General features: G+C 41.0%; 1 protein-coding gene across 2 annotated transcripts in view; it reads right to left on the reverse strand.

Moving 5' to 3' along the window:
• Eif4e3 (eukaryotic translation initiation factor 4E family member 3) overlaps positions 1-18,854 on the reverse strand; it is a 55,008-nt gene continuing 36,154 nt past the window's right edge. For both annotated transcript variants that reach the window (XM_019209351.2, XM_019209352.2), the window contains 3 exons: positions 11,236-11,302; positions 6,730-6,885; positions 1-1,906 (listed from right to left, as the gene is read on the reverse strand). In XM_019209351.2, coding sequence (XP_019064896.1) covers positions 1,860-1,906; positions 6,730-6,885; positions 11,236-11,302 — 270 coding nt within the window. In that variant the 3' untranslated portion in view covers positions 1-1,859. The remainder of the gene's footprint in view (positions 1,907-6,729; positions 6,886-11,235; positions 11,303-18,854) is intronic.

Below are 18,854 nucleotides of genomic sequence, written 5' to 3' on the forward strand. Positions count from 1 at the left end.
GCAAAAGTTGAACACGTCATCACAAATGCTTTAATATTCAAAAATAAAAATTCTTCAAAATTCATCTACTTGTGGAAATATATGACAATTATTAAATCAATTATATCTTTTTTCTAATCTACCAGAAAAATATTTATGTTACAAAAAGAATTTTCAATTCATGTCCAGAATAATTGTTTTAAATCCTTGAGGAAAAATTTAAAAACAAGTAGAATGTTTAAAGAAATATACACTGTTTAGAAAAACAAGTCCCAGGCTTTTGCTAAAGGAATCCTGTATCCTTAGACCTCATTTTGAAATTGCTGAAAAAACTCAAGTTTAGAAAAAAGCAATTTTAAAAACTATGGTTGATTATTATTATGGTTGGTATGGTTAATAAACCAAAGGAAGGGCACAACTCTTATAAATATATATTGTTGGGAGTCATTTACAATGTTTGAAAGGAGAACTCTCTTTACAAACATATATAGGCGGTTCGGAGCAGTTCCACTTCGCTCTACCGGTCAACACTGCAAGAAGTATTAAAAACCCTGGGTGCAGTGACATCCTAAAGGCATCACTCTTGAGAAATGTGTTAAGTGCACACAAATCCAAGTGACTCCTAAAATAAGTCAGCAGGAGAAGGCACCTCCAATAGCTCTGCCCTTCCTCAGGTAAAAGTTCCCAGAAGCTTGGCAAAATCAAGGGAGGGACATGGTGTATTCTGAGCGATCTCAGTGTTCCAGACGGTGGCCATTTCCATCTACTAAAACCAGTACTTCTTTGGTAGTATAACACTATGTATATGAAGAGTTCCAACAATTAATAAGGACAGGAGGTATTCCGAGTTCTTGCGAATGCTTACATGTATCCTGGAAATGACATTTTACTTCCTGCTCCTACATGAAATGGAAGGAAAAGCTGTCCAGGCTGGAGGGGCCATTGATTATGAGAAATGACATAAAATGAGCAGGAAGGAGGGATTACTTAACCCAGTGTGTTAGAATCGATTTGGGAAGTTCTAAGTGGGCAAGGGTAAGCATATCTAAACTTTGGAAACTTGAAATCAGAAATACCAAGTTTTCTATTAGAGAAATCCCTTGCTATTTATTACTCTTAAGACTTCCGCTGAAAAAGGCCAAATCTATACTTGGTAAGAAATACTTCCACAGAGGATCCAAAAACCTAGAGTTTGATCCCGATTCTAAACTGTGTTTATAGTTTTTCTGTTAGCCAAACCAAATATTATTTTCCTTATATCACTAAAAATCAGTTTGTAAAGGAAAATAAAAGGTATTACCTTGTCAATGCAAAATCAGGTTAAATATTGTTTTTCTTTCCTCTGGGACAAAACAAAAACAAAAACAAAAAACAAAAACAATGCCCAGCTCACAGCACATAGGAATATGTCACAACAAATAACCAGAAGACATGTTTCACCAAGCTAGTGTTCCTCCTGGTACAATGTGGTTTCAAAAGCTGGATTGTTATGATTATGCATATATTCTCATTAAGTAGGTACAACAGAGCTACTGAAAGGGAAACCAAGTTCTTGTGCTTCAGTGAAAGGGGAGTGTAGAAAACAGTAATTAGCCTGAATATGGAATTTTAAAGGGAAAAAATCTGAGTGAATAGAACAGAGAATTTAGAAATCTAAAAAATATATATTTTTAAAAAGCAAGTAATATGACGGTAGAAACCCACATAATCATCCCCCCCACCTGCCACTTTGAGTCCTAATTGCCCAATCTGCAAGCACAGAAACCCACTCTAAATGGACCAGCACCGGGCTTCGGCAAGTCTTCTCTTCACTCTCCCTCCTGTTAAGACCGTTTCCAAAACCAATCAGCAAAGGACAAAGAATTCTTTACAGAGTGCAATTAGTGTTTTCCACGTCCACCTTCAAAAGCATGATGCTCTTCATGGGCTAAAGGACAGAAAAAAACAAAAAAGAAAAAAAGGAAAGAAAACTTTAAGCAAAGGATGGGCCAACCCTCCTCTAGGCATCTCATTCAGCTTCCCCAAATCTTGGCAAGAACTCAAATACCTTTTTTGCCAGTAACTGTTAGCTAAGGCGTGCATTTCCTGAGAAACGTAATAATGAAAATTAAAACAAGGAATAAACAAGCAATGGGCATGCTGCCTGTTTCTTCTTGCTGTGCTGGGAGGATGACTCAACCCCACAAGCTGATGAGAGAATATGCTGGGCTTCAGGCAAATGCTGCAGGCAAGTGCACCCCACAAAATGCATGGGAAGGGAGCCTATCTTACCAGAGACAGAGCCATTCACAAGCCTATCTTTAAGAATAACACAAAAATAAAATAAAACAAATACCGCACAAGAGTGATAGAAACTACATCCCCCCACCCTCCAACACTTTCAACACCTTCTGTGGGAAATTAAGTTCCACAAAATTGATGGGGTCTTCCCCACACGGATTTTTCAGGCTGATTATCTGGCTTGCAAAACTGCTGGTTATAATTAGGCAATTTAGAATTTTAAAATTATGCAATCAAAAATATTTTTAAAGATTTAAAGAGAAATGTAAGTGGGAGACAGGAAGCGGGAGACCTATGAAACACAGAACATTTCTTCGGCGGCAGAAGGCCATGCTTGAAAGTCCACTTCCTGATTTGCTTAACCATCACGAGGAAGCACAGTGTGACAAAGCAAGGGGTGATCAAGATCCTATATGCTTCGTCCCCACCCCCATCTCAAAGGCAGTGGATGTCGTTCTAGAAAGACAGACAGATGGGTCCATTTCACCTCTGAAGCCCTTCCTACCTCTCGGTTTTTAATATGGACTAACTTGTTCACACTACTGTTGGGTGTTCTCAAGGCCCTCTCGTGTGAACTCCAGCAGGGCTCTTCACTGGGCTAAAATGTCAGGGACAACGTCTCAGCTCCCACGATTATATTGAGATGGTCAAATTCCTAAGGGTGGCCTAAATCTGACCTAATTTAATCAAATGTTTCTAACTGTTATAATTACAAATGCTTCACTTTTTTTTTTTTGGTCTTTTTGTTTTTAATAACAATGTTTTAGGGCAGATGTAAACAAAAAAAACAAGATGGGGATTTAGCTCAGTGGTGCCGCCGTCTGCCTCAGGTCCCAAGTTTGATCCCCGGTACCAAAAAAAAAACCCCAAACAAACAAAACAAAACAAAACAACAACAACAAAACAATAGCAACAACAAACTAAACCAAAACCAAAACACAGATTGGGAAGATGGGTGTGGTGGCATATGTCTACAGTTCTAACAGCCTGAGAGGCAAGTAGATGGAAAGTTTGATTTTAGCCTGGGAAACTTAGCAAGACTCTGTCTCAAAATTTAAAAAAAAAAAAAAAAAAAAAAAAAAAGGCTGGAGATGTAGGTCAATGTGAAGGTTCAACCCCCAGTACCACCACCATCAAAAAAAGCTTTGGTCTGCAGTAAAATATGTCTCAGGGTTAGGTAGAGGAGCCACAGAATGATGGCTATGTTGATATACAAAATTATAAATCCAAAGACATGGACTGTCCACACATTTTTATTACTTTTGGGTGTGAATATGGGGCAGCCATTGCTGAAATATGGCCAGGTCTAAGGCCAAGAAGAGATGGTGCAGACCATTCCACCAGGGGGCGAGCTGCCAGCTTCAGGGAAGGCCCACAGGAATGATTGAGAATGTCTGCTGAGCCAGGAGGCAGCAAGCCTTTTCTGAGAGTAGCACTGATTGCAGCTATAAGGCAGATACAGAAAATATGAATTCAAGTGGGCATCTGTGTAAATCAATGGGGAGTGAGAATGTCTGCTGAGCCAGGAGGCAGCAAGCCTTTTCTGAGAGTTGCAGCTATAAGGCAGATACAGAAAATATGAATTCAAGTGGGCATCTGTGTAAATCAATGGGGCTAGGAACGTAGCTCAGTGATAGAGCATTTGTCTTGTATGTATGAGGCCTTGGGTTCCATCCCAACCATCAAAAGAAAAAAAAAAAACACAACTATTTATGGACACTGATATTTGGTTTTTTGAGACAGGGTCTCACTGTATAGTTGAGACTGACCTAGAACTCACTTTGTAGCCCAGGCCGGTCTCAAACTCACAGCAATCCTCCTGCCTCATCCTCCTGAGTGCTGGGATTACAGGGGTACACCACCACGCCCCGCCTGGACACTGAAATTTGACATCCAAGTAGTTTTCCTGTTTCACAATGTACAGTTCTTCTCTTGATTTTTTCCCAACTATTTAAATATTTAAAAACTGTTCTTTATTGCACCCATACATAAATAGGTGAGGAGGGAAAGGGTGAAAGGAAGAGGGGGCATATTTGGCTCAAGGTTCCTGACTTTCCAGCTCCTCTTCTAAATAACACATAGGGAAAGACATTTGTAATTCAGCTGCTCTGAAGAACTTGATAGAACTGGCGTGTGTGTGTGTGTGTGTGTGTGTGTGTGTGTGTGTACATACTGTGAATTTCTCACTCGAATGTTCAATCCATATTGAAATCATATCATTTCTAATGGCCCAATCCTATCCATCCACTGGATGGCATGACTGAATATGCCAGAATTATTTCTCCATGGAAAATCTACAGTCACCTAGCTTATATAAACTTCTGAATACTTAAACCAGGATACTGTTAACAAGACAAAACAAAAGCATGAGTTGGCCACTTCTAAATCATGCTGTGAAACAAATTTCTGCCCGGACCACACTTCTCTAAATTACTCTGCAGCACATGGTACATAACCCTGCTGAGTAAAGGACTGCCTGCTTTATGCAAAATAAGGAAAATGGCTTGCTTTTGCCAATTCAAAATTTAACTCGAATAATCTTTAAGTTTTGAAATGTTAATTTGCACCATTAAAATATGATTTCTACTGAGACCTGTCACCTTATTCACAAATTTGACAGTGGCATCTACCTTTAGGGTGTCTATTCAGCTTGATTCAACAGGCCAAGTTGTAACTTTTTACCTATTTGGCTTTTTTTTTCTTTCCCCCAGCTATCACAATAGCTAAGAGGTGAATCATTATCCCACCCTTGGTCAGTCCTACCTGATTATCATGGCCCCCAAAAGTACCCTAACTGCTCTGTAGTTGAATCATCTAACAAAACATCCTGCTGAGCTGCTGCTAGCCAATGTGTACCATGCAAATGTATTCACAGAATCCTAAGTAGAAGGAACTTTGGAGATCATCGAAGACCAACTTCCTCAATGTTAGGATGAGAAAGTAAAGGATGGGAAATTGTGACCTATGCTCAAAAATGAAGAGGGACAAAGATCCAGAGTGCCTGACTTATTGAATCCAACTATACTTCTCCTCCTTTGAGTCAAGTGTGAACTACCTTCCAAAGGGGTAAGCAAAAGCCCACTTACAAATGTCAATGAGTCACATTTCCTTTCGTAATTAACGTTTGGGGTGAATACAATGATCTCTAGAAAATAAAAATGGATCAACAAATTTGCTATTTTCTTTTTTTTTAATAAATGCAAAAATATTTATTCCATAAATGAATGTCTACTTTAGTGAGTTTTCTTATTTCATCAGTATATATGAAAAGCTTTTATAGTTACGATTTGCAATTTTCATACTGCACACCCCATAGGCAGCATATGCAGTGCTGTAAAATTCAGAGGATTGGTGCCTCTGAGAACTATAGGCCAGCTCAGTCTGTGGAAAGCCTGAGTCATTGGCTGGCCGGTCACCATGTGATTTCTTACAGGAGGGTTTGAGTCTTCATATCTGCTACCATTGTAGGGCAATCACGAGACAAAACTAAATTTTTAAAATCCTTTTTTGGCAAGGAGTTGAGAAAAGTGAGACATTAATGCAGTGCATTTCAGCAATTCTAAGACGATCCTTGCCCACACTACCTTCCTTGTATATTTGAAGACTTTTGGAATAATTGTTTTTCTCTCTCTTAGTAATTCTAAAATAATGGGGCATCTTATCATCATGAACATCTTAGATTTGATGAAATATCATAGTTTTAAAAAAAGGACTTATGACTTCAGGTACAGTTGGCACATAGGAAATTTATCACATCTGTGAAGGATTGTCAATCCTTTTCTGAAACTATTAGAAGTATAACCTGCAGCTTGATCTACCAAACATTGGTTTAATAATGGTAATATGTTTTCATTATGAAAAAGATGATTTTCTTCAAAAGAGCACACAAAAGCAATGAACATGAATCATGATGGAAACAATGGGTCCACACACCTATTCGTACTGTTAGCATTTCACCACGATGTGTGAATTCTCTTTAGATTCTGTGTCACAGGCATCAGTAATAAGGAAGCATTAGCATTTCAGTAGAACATTCAATCATGCCTGTGCTCTGAATGAGTTTCCTCCGCACATACAGAGGTTACACATTATAAATCCCTGTTTATGAAGGGATGATTGAATATCTACCTGCCAGCTCACACAATGACATTTTTGTTATTGTTGTTTCCAACAGAACGTAATTTTTTTTTCTGGGAATGACAAATTTAAATTCAGGTTTAAATTTTGGAAATAACAAATACAATGTGAATTTCCTATTCTGATACAAAAGGTTAGGCAAGAATAAAAAAAAAATCTCATTTTAATTTCTGGTAATAAACTTAATAAAACACTTAAATGTGTTTTATTTAGTTATTTTCTGAATTCTAGAATTTTAAGTGATTCTGTCTTCACTTCCTTTGCAACACAGTTTCTGTTTTTAAAGTATGACAGGACAAGCTAGAAAGTAATAACTGGAAATGAAGCACTTACGTTTATAAAATACAGCTTTAAAAGATATGTGAGGCAGAAGTTCATAGATTTTTTCTAAAACAGTGGCTTCGCCCACTAACGAGGCATTTACATTCCAGACTTGGATGACATCCTCACGGTCGCGAACACTGGTGCTGACTCCTATTACTTCGTCATCTGAGGGGACGACAGGAAATAAAAAGATATGAGTGACAATTTCAAGTCTAATTATTTTTAAGCAGCTATTTATTTTATTTGGAAGTTCTGGATGAGATGGCAGGGGCGTGAAAACCTGTAATAAATAATGGTTTCCCTGGCGAACCACTGGAAAAAAGTAAATCAGTGCAAAAAGCTGTAGCACTCACATCACACTTCTCCCGGGATTTAGATAAACAAAGTGTTCCAGCCAAATGCATTTTCCAGATAAGTAATTTTACCCTTTTAAACACGTTACCAAAGCTTTCTATTTCTTACCCTGTTTTGATGAGACTTTTTCTAAAATGGGTTGCATAATTCCCTGCCCTTTGAAAGCCAAGTGAACTTAAATGAACTTTTCCTCGATGCCTGGCTGTCTTTGTCAAGAACAGTAAGAGTTTCTCCTGACTTCTGTCAAGCTTTTGGAGACCTTGGGCGGCTACTGCCTTCTGCCCCAGTACTCACAGAGCCCGCGGTGTGTGTTCCCAGGTGCATACCTACTTTTTGTGGTTTGCGTGTCTGCTCCTTTCCTATTCATTCCTCCTGCAACCTGGTGCTTCCCTCTAACAATCCCCTCCAGGTTGTATTACTGTCCGCTAGAGAACCAATGACCATCTTTTACTACCATGGTTACAGTGAGAGTATGTATCTTTTGAGTAAGGCTTACTACAGAATCTATTATCTCTTTTTCTGTACTGATTCATGTAGGCTTTTTTAAATGAAATTCTAGATTTGGAGCTGCCTTGCAGACTTTTGAGGATGGTGCCTGGATAGTTAGGCCTGTTGTCCTGTTACCTGTGCCCCCGTAGCAATTTTGTTTATACTCATGGGCAGAGAACCAATGGGGGTCTAGACTTTGATCTGTGCCTTCACCTTCACCAAGCATTAATGAGGCAGGGGCGGCTTTCTGCACTCACACCCTTGGCATCACTCATTAAGATGAGAAAGATGAGCATTACCAAAACTAGGAAATTTAGCTTCAGGTAATGTGCTTTGCCTAATTTGCTAACCTCTATAAATCTAAATATTCATGCCCTCGGTGTTTCCAATGGTCTTCTGGAGGTTAAAGCATTTGTGATGTTAGAGTATGATTTAAATAAGGGCAAATCTAATTTACTCAAATCATCACCAGTGAAACAACTCCTTCTTTCTTCCATTCTCCCCTCCTCGCTTCTCCTTCTTTTCCTTCTGCCCTTTTTAAATGAATGTGATCCTGGATAAATGTGTGTGACTTGACGCTAAGGGACTCTGCTTATATAAATGTCAAAAAACAGGCAGCATCAGACTAGGGTGCTAGAAGTCGGATTGGTAGCTGCCTTTGGAAGAAAGGAAGGAGACGGAGATTCCGGGGGCTAGTCACAGGGATATACAGTACTCACTTTGTCAGTGTTAAGAAATTCCTACACATCTCATGTGTAGACTTTCCTGTATCTGTGTCACACTAAAAATGAAAAGTTCCCAACAAGACTCATACTGTATCTGATCATGGCCAACTTCAGAAATTTAGTATCCCATCAAGAAAAAAATGTTTTAAGTATAGGTTTCTTATTTTTAAATTTATATTTAAAAAGTACACTTGCTCAATGAAAAATGTTATGTAAAAATAAAATCTTCACATAAAGAGGAGACCTTGGGGTCAGTGGGCGAGGTAACTGACGGTTGCTGAACATGCCAAACTGCTATTTCTCCACTTTGGCTTGGCTTTTGCTAAGAAGGCATTGCTAAGAGCACAGCCCTTTCACAAGTGGCACAGTAAAAAGATCTCAGCTCTTACACAAAGGCAGGTCCATCAGCAAACATGCAATATTCATAAGTGGAATCAATCAGCAAAACATGGATTACTTTTGGGTACAGGCAGCATAAGACAGTTGAGCCAGGAGGAGCCATTAAAGGTGACAGAAAAATGGTTCAGGAAGATTAGATGACTTGCTTCAAGGGGCAGAGCAAGTTAATGGGAGAGCTAATGGTTAACAGTTAATAGTCAGCTTCCCAAGTCAGCCACAGAACAATTGACTTCTTGACTCAATACTGGATGTTTATTATTACTTATACTATTTTCTCTAGCTCTGGAAACAGAAATCATCATATAGAACGTTTCCTCTTTAGGGATTTATGTGTTTATTAGTATATATAGGATACATTTTGAGTCACATTTTATAAAGTTTTTAATGACTCCCTAGTGAAGCAGAAAGACTCTACATTTTTAAGACAATTTTATCTCAGCCTAAGCTTTGTCATAAGTGAATAATAAATGGTTTAAGATATAAGCAAAAAAAAGTGGAACTACAGAAATGCTAGAGACATGAATGTGAACTTGCACAGGACTGGGAAGGAAACAGTCCCAGCTAAGAGGTCAAAGGCCAACTGATCCAACCAACTAGCAAAAATAAACAACAAGAGTAAATTTTTTTAAAAAACCTAACAAAATTGAATAGAAAAGAAAAGTTATTCTAAATTTTACCTCAGAAGCATTCAGAAGGAGGAACCTAGGAGAAATCAAAACTTTAAATAGCAGTTCACTTCTCCTAGAGTGGTTTCATGTTAAACACAAAGCCAAACAAAAAGTGCTTCTAGAGAAGCTGGCAGAGGGGCTCAGCATGGGAGCAAGTGCTTAGCACACTCAAGGCCCTAGGTTCTTTTTCCAGCACTGAAAACAAAAACACAGCAAAGTGCTTAAAGGGGCTCTCAGAAGTCCACTCAGTATTCGAAGAGAGTCTCTGCAGAGAAGTCCTCAGGACTGTTTTCTCCCCAGATGTGGGACGTCTCTGCCTACCATGACGGTCCTCTCAACCCAACCGTACCAGGAGATGAACAGCAGGAAGGGCGGGTGATGAGGAGGGACAGAGGGACACATGCCTGCCTACCTCCAGCTCTGCTGGACACGAACGGCACTTTCCCTTCCTGGAAGAGAGGAACAGCCAGAGGAGACCTGCCACGATAGTGTAAGGAGCCTGTCTATGGCAGTCTCCCTTTCCTTCTGCCATTCTAGATGGTTGGGATGATACTGAATTAGAAATGAAATATGTATAGATGTATATATGTAGGTATTATATAGAGTCCACTCTACTAATCAGTGTCTGGAAGCTCATGGCCACAATTTTAAACATCTCTTGTAATTGTAGAGGCCAAAGATAACTTGTATTAATCTCATGCTATCTCAATAAATGTAGTATTAAAATATTTATACAAGCTTTTCTTTTCCTGATGTATACATTTTTTGTCTGACTCTGTATACTATGCTAACCCTTGGTATCTATGAGTACTCCCTTCCACGCCAAAATTCATAGATGCTCAAGTCTCTTATAAAAAATGCTGCAATATTTTCATAGAACCGTCCTTATACCTTAAATCATCTTTAGATTAAACTAACTCTCCAATTTAGGAACGAGTTCCATTCTGGGAGAATTTTCCTAAGTGGAATTTGTTCTTATGTCCTACCCAGTTGAGTCTTAAATACCTCTGACACAATATACAACGTAAAGCACAAAAAAAAGTCACATGTTCCATGATCTTGTCCTTGATCTTTAGAATTTAGCCAGTGGTTGAACAATTCATATTATAAGAATGAGAAATATCTACCATCTTTTTGCCTCGGTCCAATCTCTCAATCATTTTCACCTTGTGTCCACAGTTACTGCTTGGGCTTCCTAGGAGTCCCCTCCACCTCACCACTGATTTTCCTCCTGCTTCCAGGAATCCTGGGCTCTGACTGAGCACTGAGCTACAGCACAGACTGTCACACGGTGCAGTGAGCGCACAGCCGCACAGCTGTGACAACATCTGGCACACACGTGAGCTGCTTCTGCCATTCGTTCACATTTATGAATGTTCATAATACAAGGTCTGCTTGAATCTGTGAAAGTTTGCAACTCAAACGTGTATAAGTCGAGGACTTACTGTTCTTAGAAAACCTAATACAACATGAATACTACGTAAACATTTGTTATACCATATTGTTTTATAAAATATATATTTTTGATCTGTGATTGGTTGAACAACAAAAATGCTATGTAAACAGTTGTTGTACCATATTGTTTTGGGAATAAGGACAAGGAAAAAACATATGTACATGTTTAAATCCAGACACAATCTGTTTTTTACAATATTTGCGATCTGTGGTTGGTTGAATCTGTGGGTATAGAACTCACAGATAAGAGTTGACTATACACATATGTAAATATACACATATATCCCCTACTAAACACTACAATCACATAAAAGAACATGTTCAAAGCATGCAGAAAATCTAACACATAAAATCAAACTTCTGTACGAAACAAGCAGGGGCCAAACAGACAGGAGTCACAGATGGCCGGAGCCTGGGTTCTTTACCTGCTGCGGCGCAGTCTGTGAACTGCTCCCCGATAGTTGCTAACAACAGCTCTTTCCAAACTGTGGACTGATGCAGGAAAAGAACAGAAATCAAAACAAAAACAAAACACATTTTTTTTAGACAATTATCTTCAGGAGCCAAACAAGTTACAGCTTTCTCAACTTCGTATGTACTTTCCACACCCCATTAGGAAGACTCAGAAATTTCCATGTCATGGGTGTAAACATTTCTGACAGGGGCATATGTCATACTGGTTTACAAGTAACTTCACCCAGACAAGACACAGGGATCTAAAATCTTTTTTTTTGTTTTTTCAGTAGCAGGGATCGAATTCAGGACCTTTTTACTTGTGAGGCAGGCAGCAGCACCACTAAGCTGAATCCCAGACCCCAGGGATCTAAAGTAATTGCTAGCGAAGCCCTAAAGTTCAGAAGTACTGAAGGGGGTGGGGGGATGCATTCAAATTTCCTTTCTGGTGTCTTTAACTCTTGTTGATTCAAAATGTACCAAACCGAGTATATTTGAGTGCTGTTAGTAAAGTCCTTCTCTTTATTTTTCTTGCATCTATTTCAAAGTTTGCCTCAGTAAAAAAAAAAAAAAAAAAAATTAAGAAAATTTATTGCTTACTGAAGTCTAGAGACTTGAACAAGTCCATTCACCAGAGACAGGTTGTTTACACCAAGTAGTGAGTTTATGTATGACTGTACACAATTTCTCTATAAGGATTAGCTTTTTCTGGATCTGCCTCCTTCCAATGAGAAACACCAGGGTTCAGCTTCCTTCTACAGACACCTACTAAGGCCATCTAACCAACAGAAAGGATCCACTCTCAGGTCACTGGAACTAACAGTCTCCTCAGCTCTTCCCCTGGAAAAGCTCTTGGCCCCATTCATTCTGCATGCCACTGTTCACAGGCTCTGGAGTCTCCCAGAGTTGCCTGAATTCTGAGATGCCACTTACTGTTCGTGACCTGGTCAGGGTACCAACCACTCTGAACACTGGTCTCCATAGCTAAAGAAGGGAATAACAGGGCTGATGCTGGGCGTGGTGGTGCACGCCTGTAATCCCAGCACTCGGGAGGCTGAGGCAGGAGGATCACTGTGAGTTCGAGACCAGCCTGGGCTACATAGTGAGTTCCAGGTCAGTCTCAACTACATAGTGAGACCCTGGCACAAAAAACCAAACAAAACAAAAATAAAAACAAAAAAACAAAACAGGGCTGACCTTACAGGGTCACTGTGAGCACGAAATTAGTCAGTGAATGCATTCAAAGGGCTTAGCACAGTGACTGCAACAAATGTGCTCAACATGTAAGTCTGGCTCATAAATGGCTGCATATGTACTATATGCTAGGCACTCAATATACTTTAACTATAAAACAACAGTGTTTACTATTATGTTCTAATGAGCCTACAGCAGCTATGCTGAGCTTTTAACCAAGGCAATGGCAGTTACCCAAGGAGCTGAAAGGTGACTGCTCACCCTCAAAGAGGGTTGGGATTTTTTTTCTTTCCTAGGTCCTTGCATTTCATCTATTAGTCTTCTACCTAGAAATGATCACTTTCATTTTCTGTCATCTACCCAGCTTTGGCCTTGTCCTCTGTTAATGATGAAGCCAAGGGTGGAGAGAAGATGTCAGAAGAAGGGAGACTGCTCTGTTTTGCATGCAGGTATGAGAGGCCCACCAGACTGCTACAGGGTAGTGAGTAATCGCAGCTCAACCGCCTGGCACCAGGGCACTTGCACAGACACGAACGCTTATTTTTGAGGGAATGTGGCCAAGTGAGCTAGAGAGGAAAGACAGGACAAAACCACCTTTTAGCCCCTTTTCAATGACTGTTGACATCATGATTACTTCCACTAGAATTCAAAGTCTAGGGCAAGTAAATAAATAACATGAAAAGGCAAACAGCATTCTCCCTCAAATTTAAAGCCAGCTGTTCTGTATTCTCTTATATGTAGTCTGTGCTCTACAGGAGGGTAGACAGGTTTCACATGCTATGTCTGCTGTGTTATTTGTCCCTCTGACATTTTTAGTTATGCACGCCAAGTACAGTACCAATCAAACCTTGGAGCTATACTTTGTGGGGCTGGTGGGGGGTACTGAGGATTGTACCTATTCCCTTTGGACTGAAATATATGACCAGAGTTTAAAAAAATTGTTTTTTTGAGACATGGTGTTGCTAAGCTGCTAAATTGCCCAGGCTGCGTTCAAACATGATCCTCTTGCCTCAGCCTCCCAGACTGTTGGGATTATAGGCATTTGCCACCACTCCCAGCTGGAGCTAAAATTCTGAGTAATAGCTATACCTCTGGCAAATAAATCTGGTCATACCTTCAGGTATGTTTAGAGGGAAATGACTCCTAGCCCAAGAATGTGGGCTCTTGGAGACTTTGCAATCTTTGAGCTAATCCACACACAAAAAAATGTGAGGCTAAAAGAAAAGGGCAGCTAAAAGAAAATGACCTGAAACAGGAGCATCCGAGGCAAGGCTTTATTGGAGGAAAGAGCTGCTGGGCTGCATCAAACAACAGAGAGAGAGAGAGCAGACTAACTGAGGTTTGGTCTACGTAGTAGTGCAGTGGGGAGAGTATCATGAGAGCTGAGAATTGGATGGGTTGCTTGGTATGCAACCAGATACCAGGTGATTGGAAGGGGAGCACCATGAGGGTAGCAGGGTAGAGCAACAAGTTAGGTTTTGCTTCTCCAGAGAAGGTAGGTCTCACCCCACCACCACCACCAAGTGGCTCATTTCTGTAAGCAGGAACCATTTTAGGAACAGGAGCCATTTTAGAATGTAGGACCTTTGGGAACATTTTGCCTGGTAGAGAAGTCTACCAGCAGCATTTGCCCTTTTGTCCATTTTCAATGAAACTTTGTGGTCTGGCAGGGCTTACAATAGGCAATTTCGATGCCCATTTTGAGGTAGGATATAAGAAATAAAGTTAGGCTGAAAGGAGACCAAGAAATCAAAACTTTAAAAAATTGTACTTAAAAAAAAAAACAAAAACCCACAGGTTCAAAATACAAGCCTGACTTACTTTTTTTCCTTTTCCTTAGAAAAGGCAAACCTGAGCAACACCCTTTCAGCTGCAAATGGACCTGTCCATCCCCTTTTACTTGCAAATGGCTCTCTTTCACCCCTGAAGGACCACCCTTTTGACATTTCCCACAGGAATAACTTACCAGCTGAGCTGAGATCTCCTCTCACATCCTCTAAGGCCAAGTCTGATACTGACACTAAAAATTATCGCATTCTGTAGATTTCCACCTCTCAAAACACATAAAAGACCCAGTTCCCAATTGTATCTTCTTTGGGCCCTTGTACTCTGCTCTTGAGTGCCTCCTATCTCTACTCTAATAAATCCTCCTCATGCCTCTTTTACTGACGCATCCTGAAAATTCTTTTCCCAGGTGAGAGTTGGTGAATCTGTTAGGGAATTGATCATGTTAAAGTATGCTGTGATGCCGCCTCACAGGCTGCATTCTCCTGGTACATCTTGGCTCCTAAAATGACCTCATGCCCTTATCTCTGGTTTCCCTCCCCCGCAAGGCCACAGTGGTCCAGGAAAGTTGAAACCTGTGTCTGCAGGACTGGGCCCATAAAAGCAACCTGGCCTGTGATAGGTTAAAAGTAACCCACTCCTCATAAATAAGCAATAGCCCACCCCAAAACTGATAAAAGGACCTTCCTTTCTTTGTTCTTCTCTCTTCTTCTGCTTCTTCTTCCTCCCCTCCCTCTCTCTCTCTCTCTCTCTCTCTCTCTGCCTTCCCGCCTCCTTTTCTTCACCTCCCGGCCTTTGTACCTTGCCTGACTCCCTTCAATAAAGATCTCCTGCTGGACCTCTCGGTTTGTGAGTGACCTGATTGGGAGGGGGCGCCCAAAGGGGGCTCGAGACCCCTTTCATTGGTGTCAGAAGCGGGATCTGGGATTGCCAGGCCCACGGGCTAAACGCCTGGGGCCTGAAACCCAGATTCCAGGGCGTCCCTATTCGACCTCCGCCCGACATCCTTGACCATTCTCCTCGTCGCCATCTTGGCAGCCATCACCGACCTACTGATCTTCCGACCCACACCTTTTTGGGTAAGTTCTCCTTTCTGAGAAGTCCTCAGGGTAGCGGGGACCCCAGACTCCAGACCACCCACTAGGACCACGTCCGGGACAAGGCCAGGGCCCAGGTCCTCTGTCCCTCAGTTTTGGCAAACCGGGTTTGCCTCCGTTGAGTCCGGGACTCAACTGAACTAAGTCCGGGACTTAGTTCGCATAAATTCCTATCTCGTGAAAGGGACGCCTTCGCGGGAGACTGAATTTCAGCTTTCTAGACTGGGTCTAGAAAAAGAGGAGTTTTATCAGAACTCTCGGAGACGTCTGGTCTTCTGATAACCTCCTGTCCTAGTGGTCATGGGCTCTGGTTCCTCTATACCCGCCGACTCTCCTTTGGGATGCTTACTCAGGAATTTGGAGGGTCTTGATTTAAAACCCAAATGGCTAATTCGCTTGTCTACTCAAATTTGGCCCCAATATAAATTAGGCAATCAAAACGTCTGGCCGCCTAATGGCTCCTTTGAATCGGGTCTAATTAGAGACCTTTACAACTTATGTGAGCGACAAGGAAAATGGTCGGAGATCCCATATGTCCAGGGTTTTTCCTATCTTGCTAATCAGCCCTCTCTCTGTTCCACCACCAAAACTGCTCCAATACTTCTGCTGACCCAAGGTCTTTCCACCCCCAACCCCCCTCCTTCTGACTCCTCCACTCAACCAGACCCGGCAGATGACCCTCCCCCATACTGGACGGCCAGAAACCCACTCACCCCTCCTCCTACACCATCCAATTCCTCCCCTCCTCCAGAATCTCCTACCCCTCCCATTTCTTCTGACTCACCGACCACCCCCACTATGCTCCACCTCTCACCCGCTCCAAGACACACAAGGGCCACACGATGGCACCCTTGCGCGAAGTAGCTGGAGCTGAAGGAATTGTCCGCGTTCATATTCCTTTTCCTATGTCTGAACTAGCTCTCATTCAGGCCAGACTTGGTTCTTTTACAGCCCATCCAACAACCTTTATAAAACAATTTCAAATTTTGACTCAGTCTTATCAACTAACTCACCACGATCTTTTTGTAGTTTTAACCAATGCCTTAACTCCCGAGGAAAATAGAAGAGTGCTGGATCAGGCTCGTGCACATGCAGACCAAGAACATTTAACCAACAATCACCACCCTGCAGGTGCTGCTGCATTCCCTGATCAGGACCCAGAATGGGACTACAACACAGAGGTGGGAATTGAAGCTCGAAACAGGTACATTAATTGTCTCCTTCATGGGCTCCGCGGAGCTGCCATGAAGTCCATTAATTATGAAAAGCTTAATGAGATCATACAGGATAAAAATGCAAATCCATCCACCTTTTTACAAAGGCTGACTGACGGCCTCCGTTAACATACCAAACTAGACCCTGAATCTGTGGATGGCCAGAGATTAATTATGATGTATTTCTTTTCTCAGAGCTACCCCGACATTAGACTTAAACTAAAAAAGCTTGATCGGGAGCCCTTGACCCCTCAGGCAGAGGTTCTGGCTACAGCATTCAAGGCCTACCATGGCCGAGATGACCTCAAAATTACAAAGAAATATCAATTATTAACACAGGCTCTTAATTGGACCAGTCCACCTGTGCCACAGGAAAGAAAACCCTTACAAAAGAGCTCCCAACCACCAGGCCCCTGTTACAGGTATAATCAGGAAGGCCATTGGACAAAGGACTGTCCTAATCCCAGAGTGCCAACTAAGCCCTGTCCCAAATGCCACCAGAGGGAACACTGGGACACAGACTGTCCCTTGGCATCCACCCACCATCAGACCGTCAGCCCCACAGCTCCCCAACATGCGGACCTGATAGGTCTAGCGACAACAGAGGGACAATGAAGAGGCCCTGGCACATCTGGCCCAATGCGGATCACCGCCCAGGAGCCCAGGGTAACCTTAACTGTGGCAGGTAGGACCATTTCTTTCTTATTGGATACTGGTGCCAGCTTCTCTGCACTATGAGAATATTGGGGACCTAACTCCCTTTCTCAGACTTCTACAGCGCCCTCGCCAGACTCCCTTACTGTCATGCACAATTGGCGACTTTTCCATTCCTTCATTCATTCCTAGTCCTCCCATCCTGTCCCGTTCTCTTATTGGGTCATGACATTTTATCTCAAATTGGAACATCCATTCATTTTTTATGGTCAAGCCCTTCCAGCACTCTGACAACTTCCCTCTGCCTGGTACTATCTCAAGCCCTCCAATCCTCATCTTCCCAATCCAATTGGCCAATTAGCCCCTCTCTTGTTAATCTCAAGTGTGGGATATTCACTCTCCCTCAATAGCCAAATGTTCCCATCAGAATTCTCCTTAAAAATCCCTCACAGTTCCCTAGCGTGATACAATATCCCCTCCCCCGCTCTAACTTAGAGGGACTAACTCCCATAGTACATGATCTCTTACAAAAGAGACTCCTGAGACATGCCAACTCTCCCTTTAACACTCCCATTTTAGCAGTAAAAAAACCCAAAACTTTGTGAGTCATCATGGTCTCAGCTAAGCCAGACTTTGCCCACAGGACAACTCTAGACAAAGGAAAAGTTACCAGCCTTTGTTTTACTTACCTGAGACTTTGATAATGTGGAGCCTCTTGTGCTCTAGGAGCTGTTCAATCTTCTGCTCCATGGTAATCAGCTACTAGTGAAAACTATTTAGTTTTGGTCTTAAAACAATTGCTTGACAAATCTGCTGTTTTTCCCATGGAAAACTTGCCTCTCAGAAAATGTGACATTGATACAGACAAATTCTGGTATTTCCCCTTTAGAGAAAGTCTAGCTATCCCCTGCCCCACTTGAATTACTAAGAAAGTGTAAAATAGGTAAAAACAAAACCAGAATTGTTTAGCTTTACTGTACTAGAGGATACAAATGGGAAAGCATGGTTGAACTCAGAGAGAATAAAACAGGACTTACACTCAGATTTGAAAGAATTAAAATGAGAAAATTTCTAATAGATTAAAAATCAGGTAAAAGAAAAAACAAAAACAAAAACAAAAAGACACTATAAGCCAGAAAAACTGCAATTGTGTTTTACCAGACATCAAAAGATTTTTACAAGAAAAATCAAATTAGAAATTTTAACTGTTTGTTAAATGTATCCTTGTTTCAATTTGAATTAGGTTTAATTGGTGTGCTTTAAACATTTCTTGTACATTGCAAATTCTTGAATTGTGATTATAAGATTAAGTTGCTCTTTTCTGTACTTTGTTGATGAAAACTCAAGGTTAATACTGTTCTATTGACAGCCAGTCAAATTCTAAGATATAACAATCTAAAAACAAAAAAAGGACACTTTAAGCTAAAGTTTGTTATAGAAGATTTATAATAAGTGACATGGCGAAAAAAATATTAAAAAAAAAACTATGGGTAAAAGAGATATACTTTTGATATGAAAAGATTTTGTATGCATGTCTTGTTAGAAAGATATAAAGAAAGATATACAAGACCAGAAGGCTTAAGTATGTAGAAAAGGTATGTGGAAATGATTTAACAGGAAAATATGTATGTTTGCTTGTTGGTTTCA

This window comes from Fukomys damarensis, unplaced genomic scaffold (assembly GCF_012274545.1).
Source record: "Fukomys damarensis isolate Sample0158 unplaced genomic scaffold, DMR_v1.0_HiC HiC_scaffold_28, whole genome shotgun sequence".
NCBI lineage: Eukaryota > Metazoa > Chordata > Mammalia > Rodentia > Bathyergidae > Fukomys > Fukomys damarensis.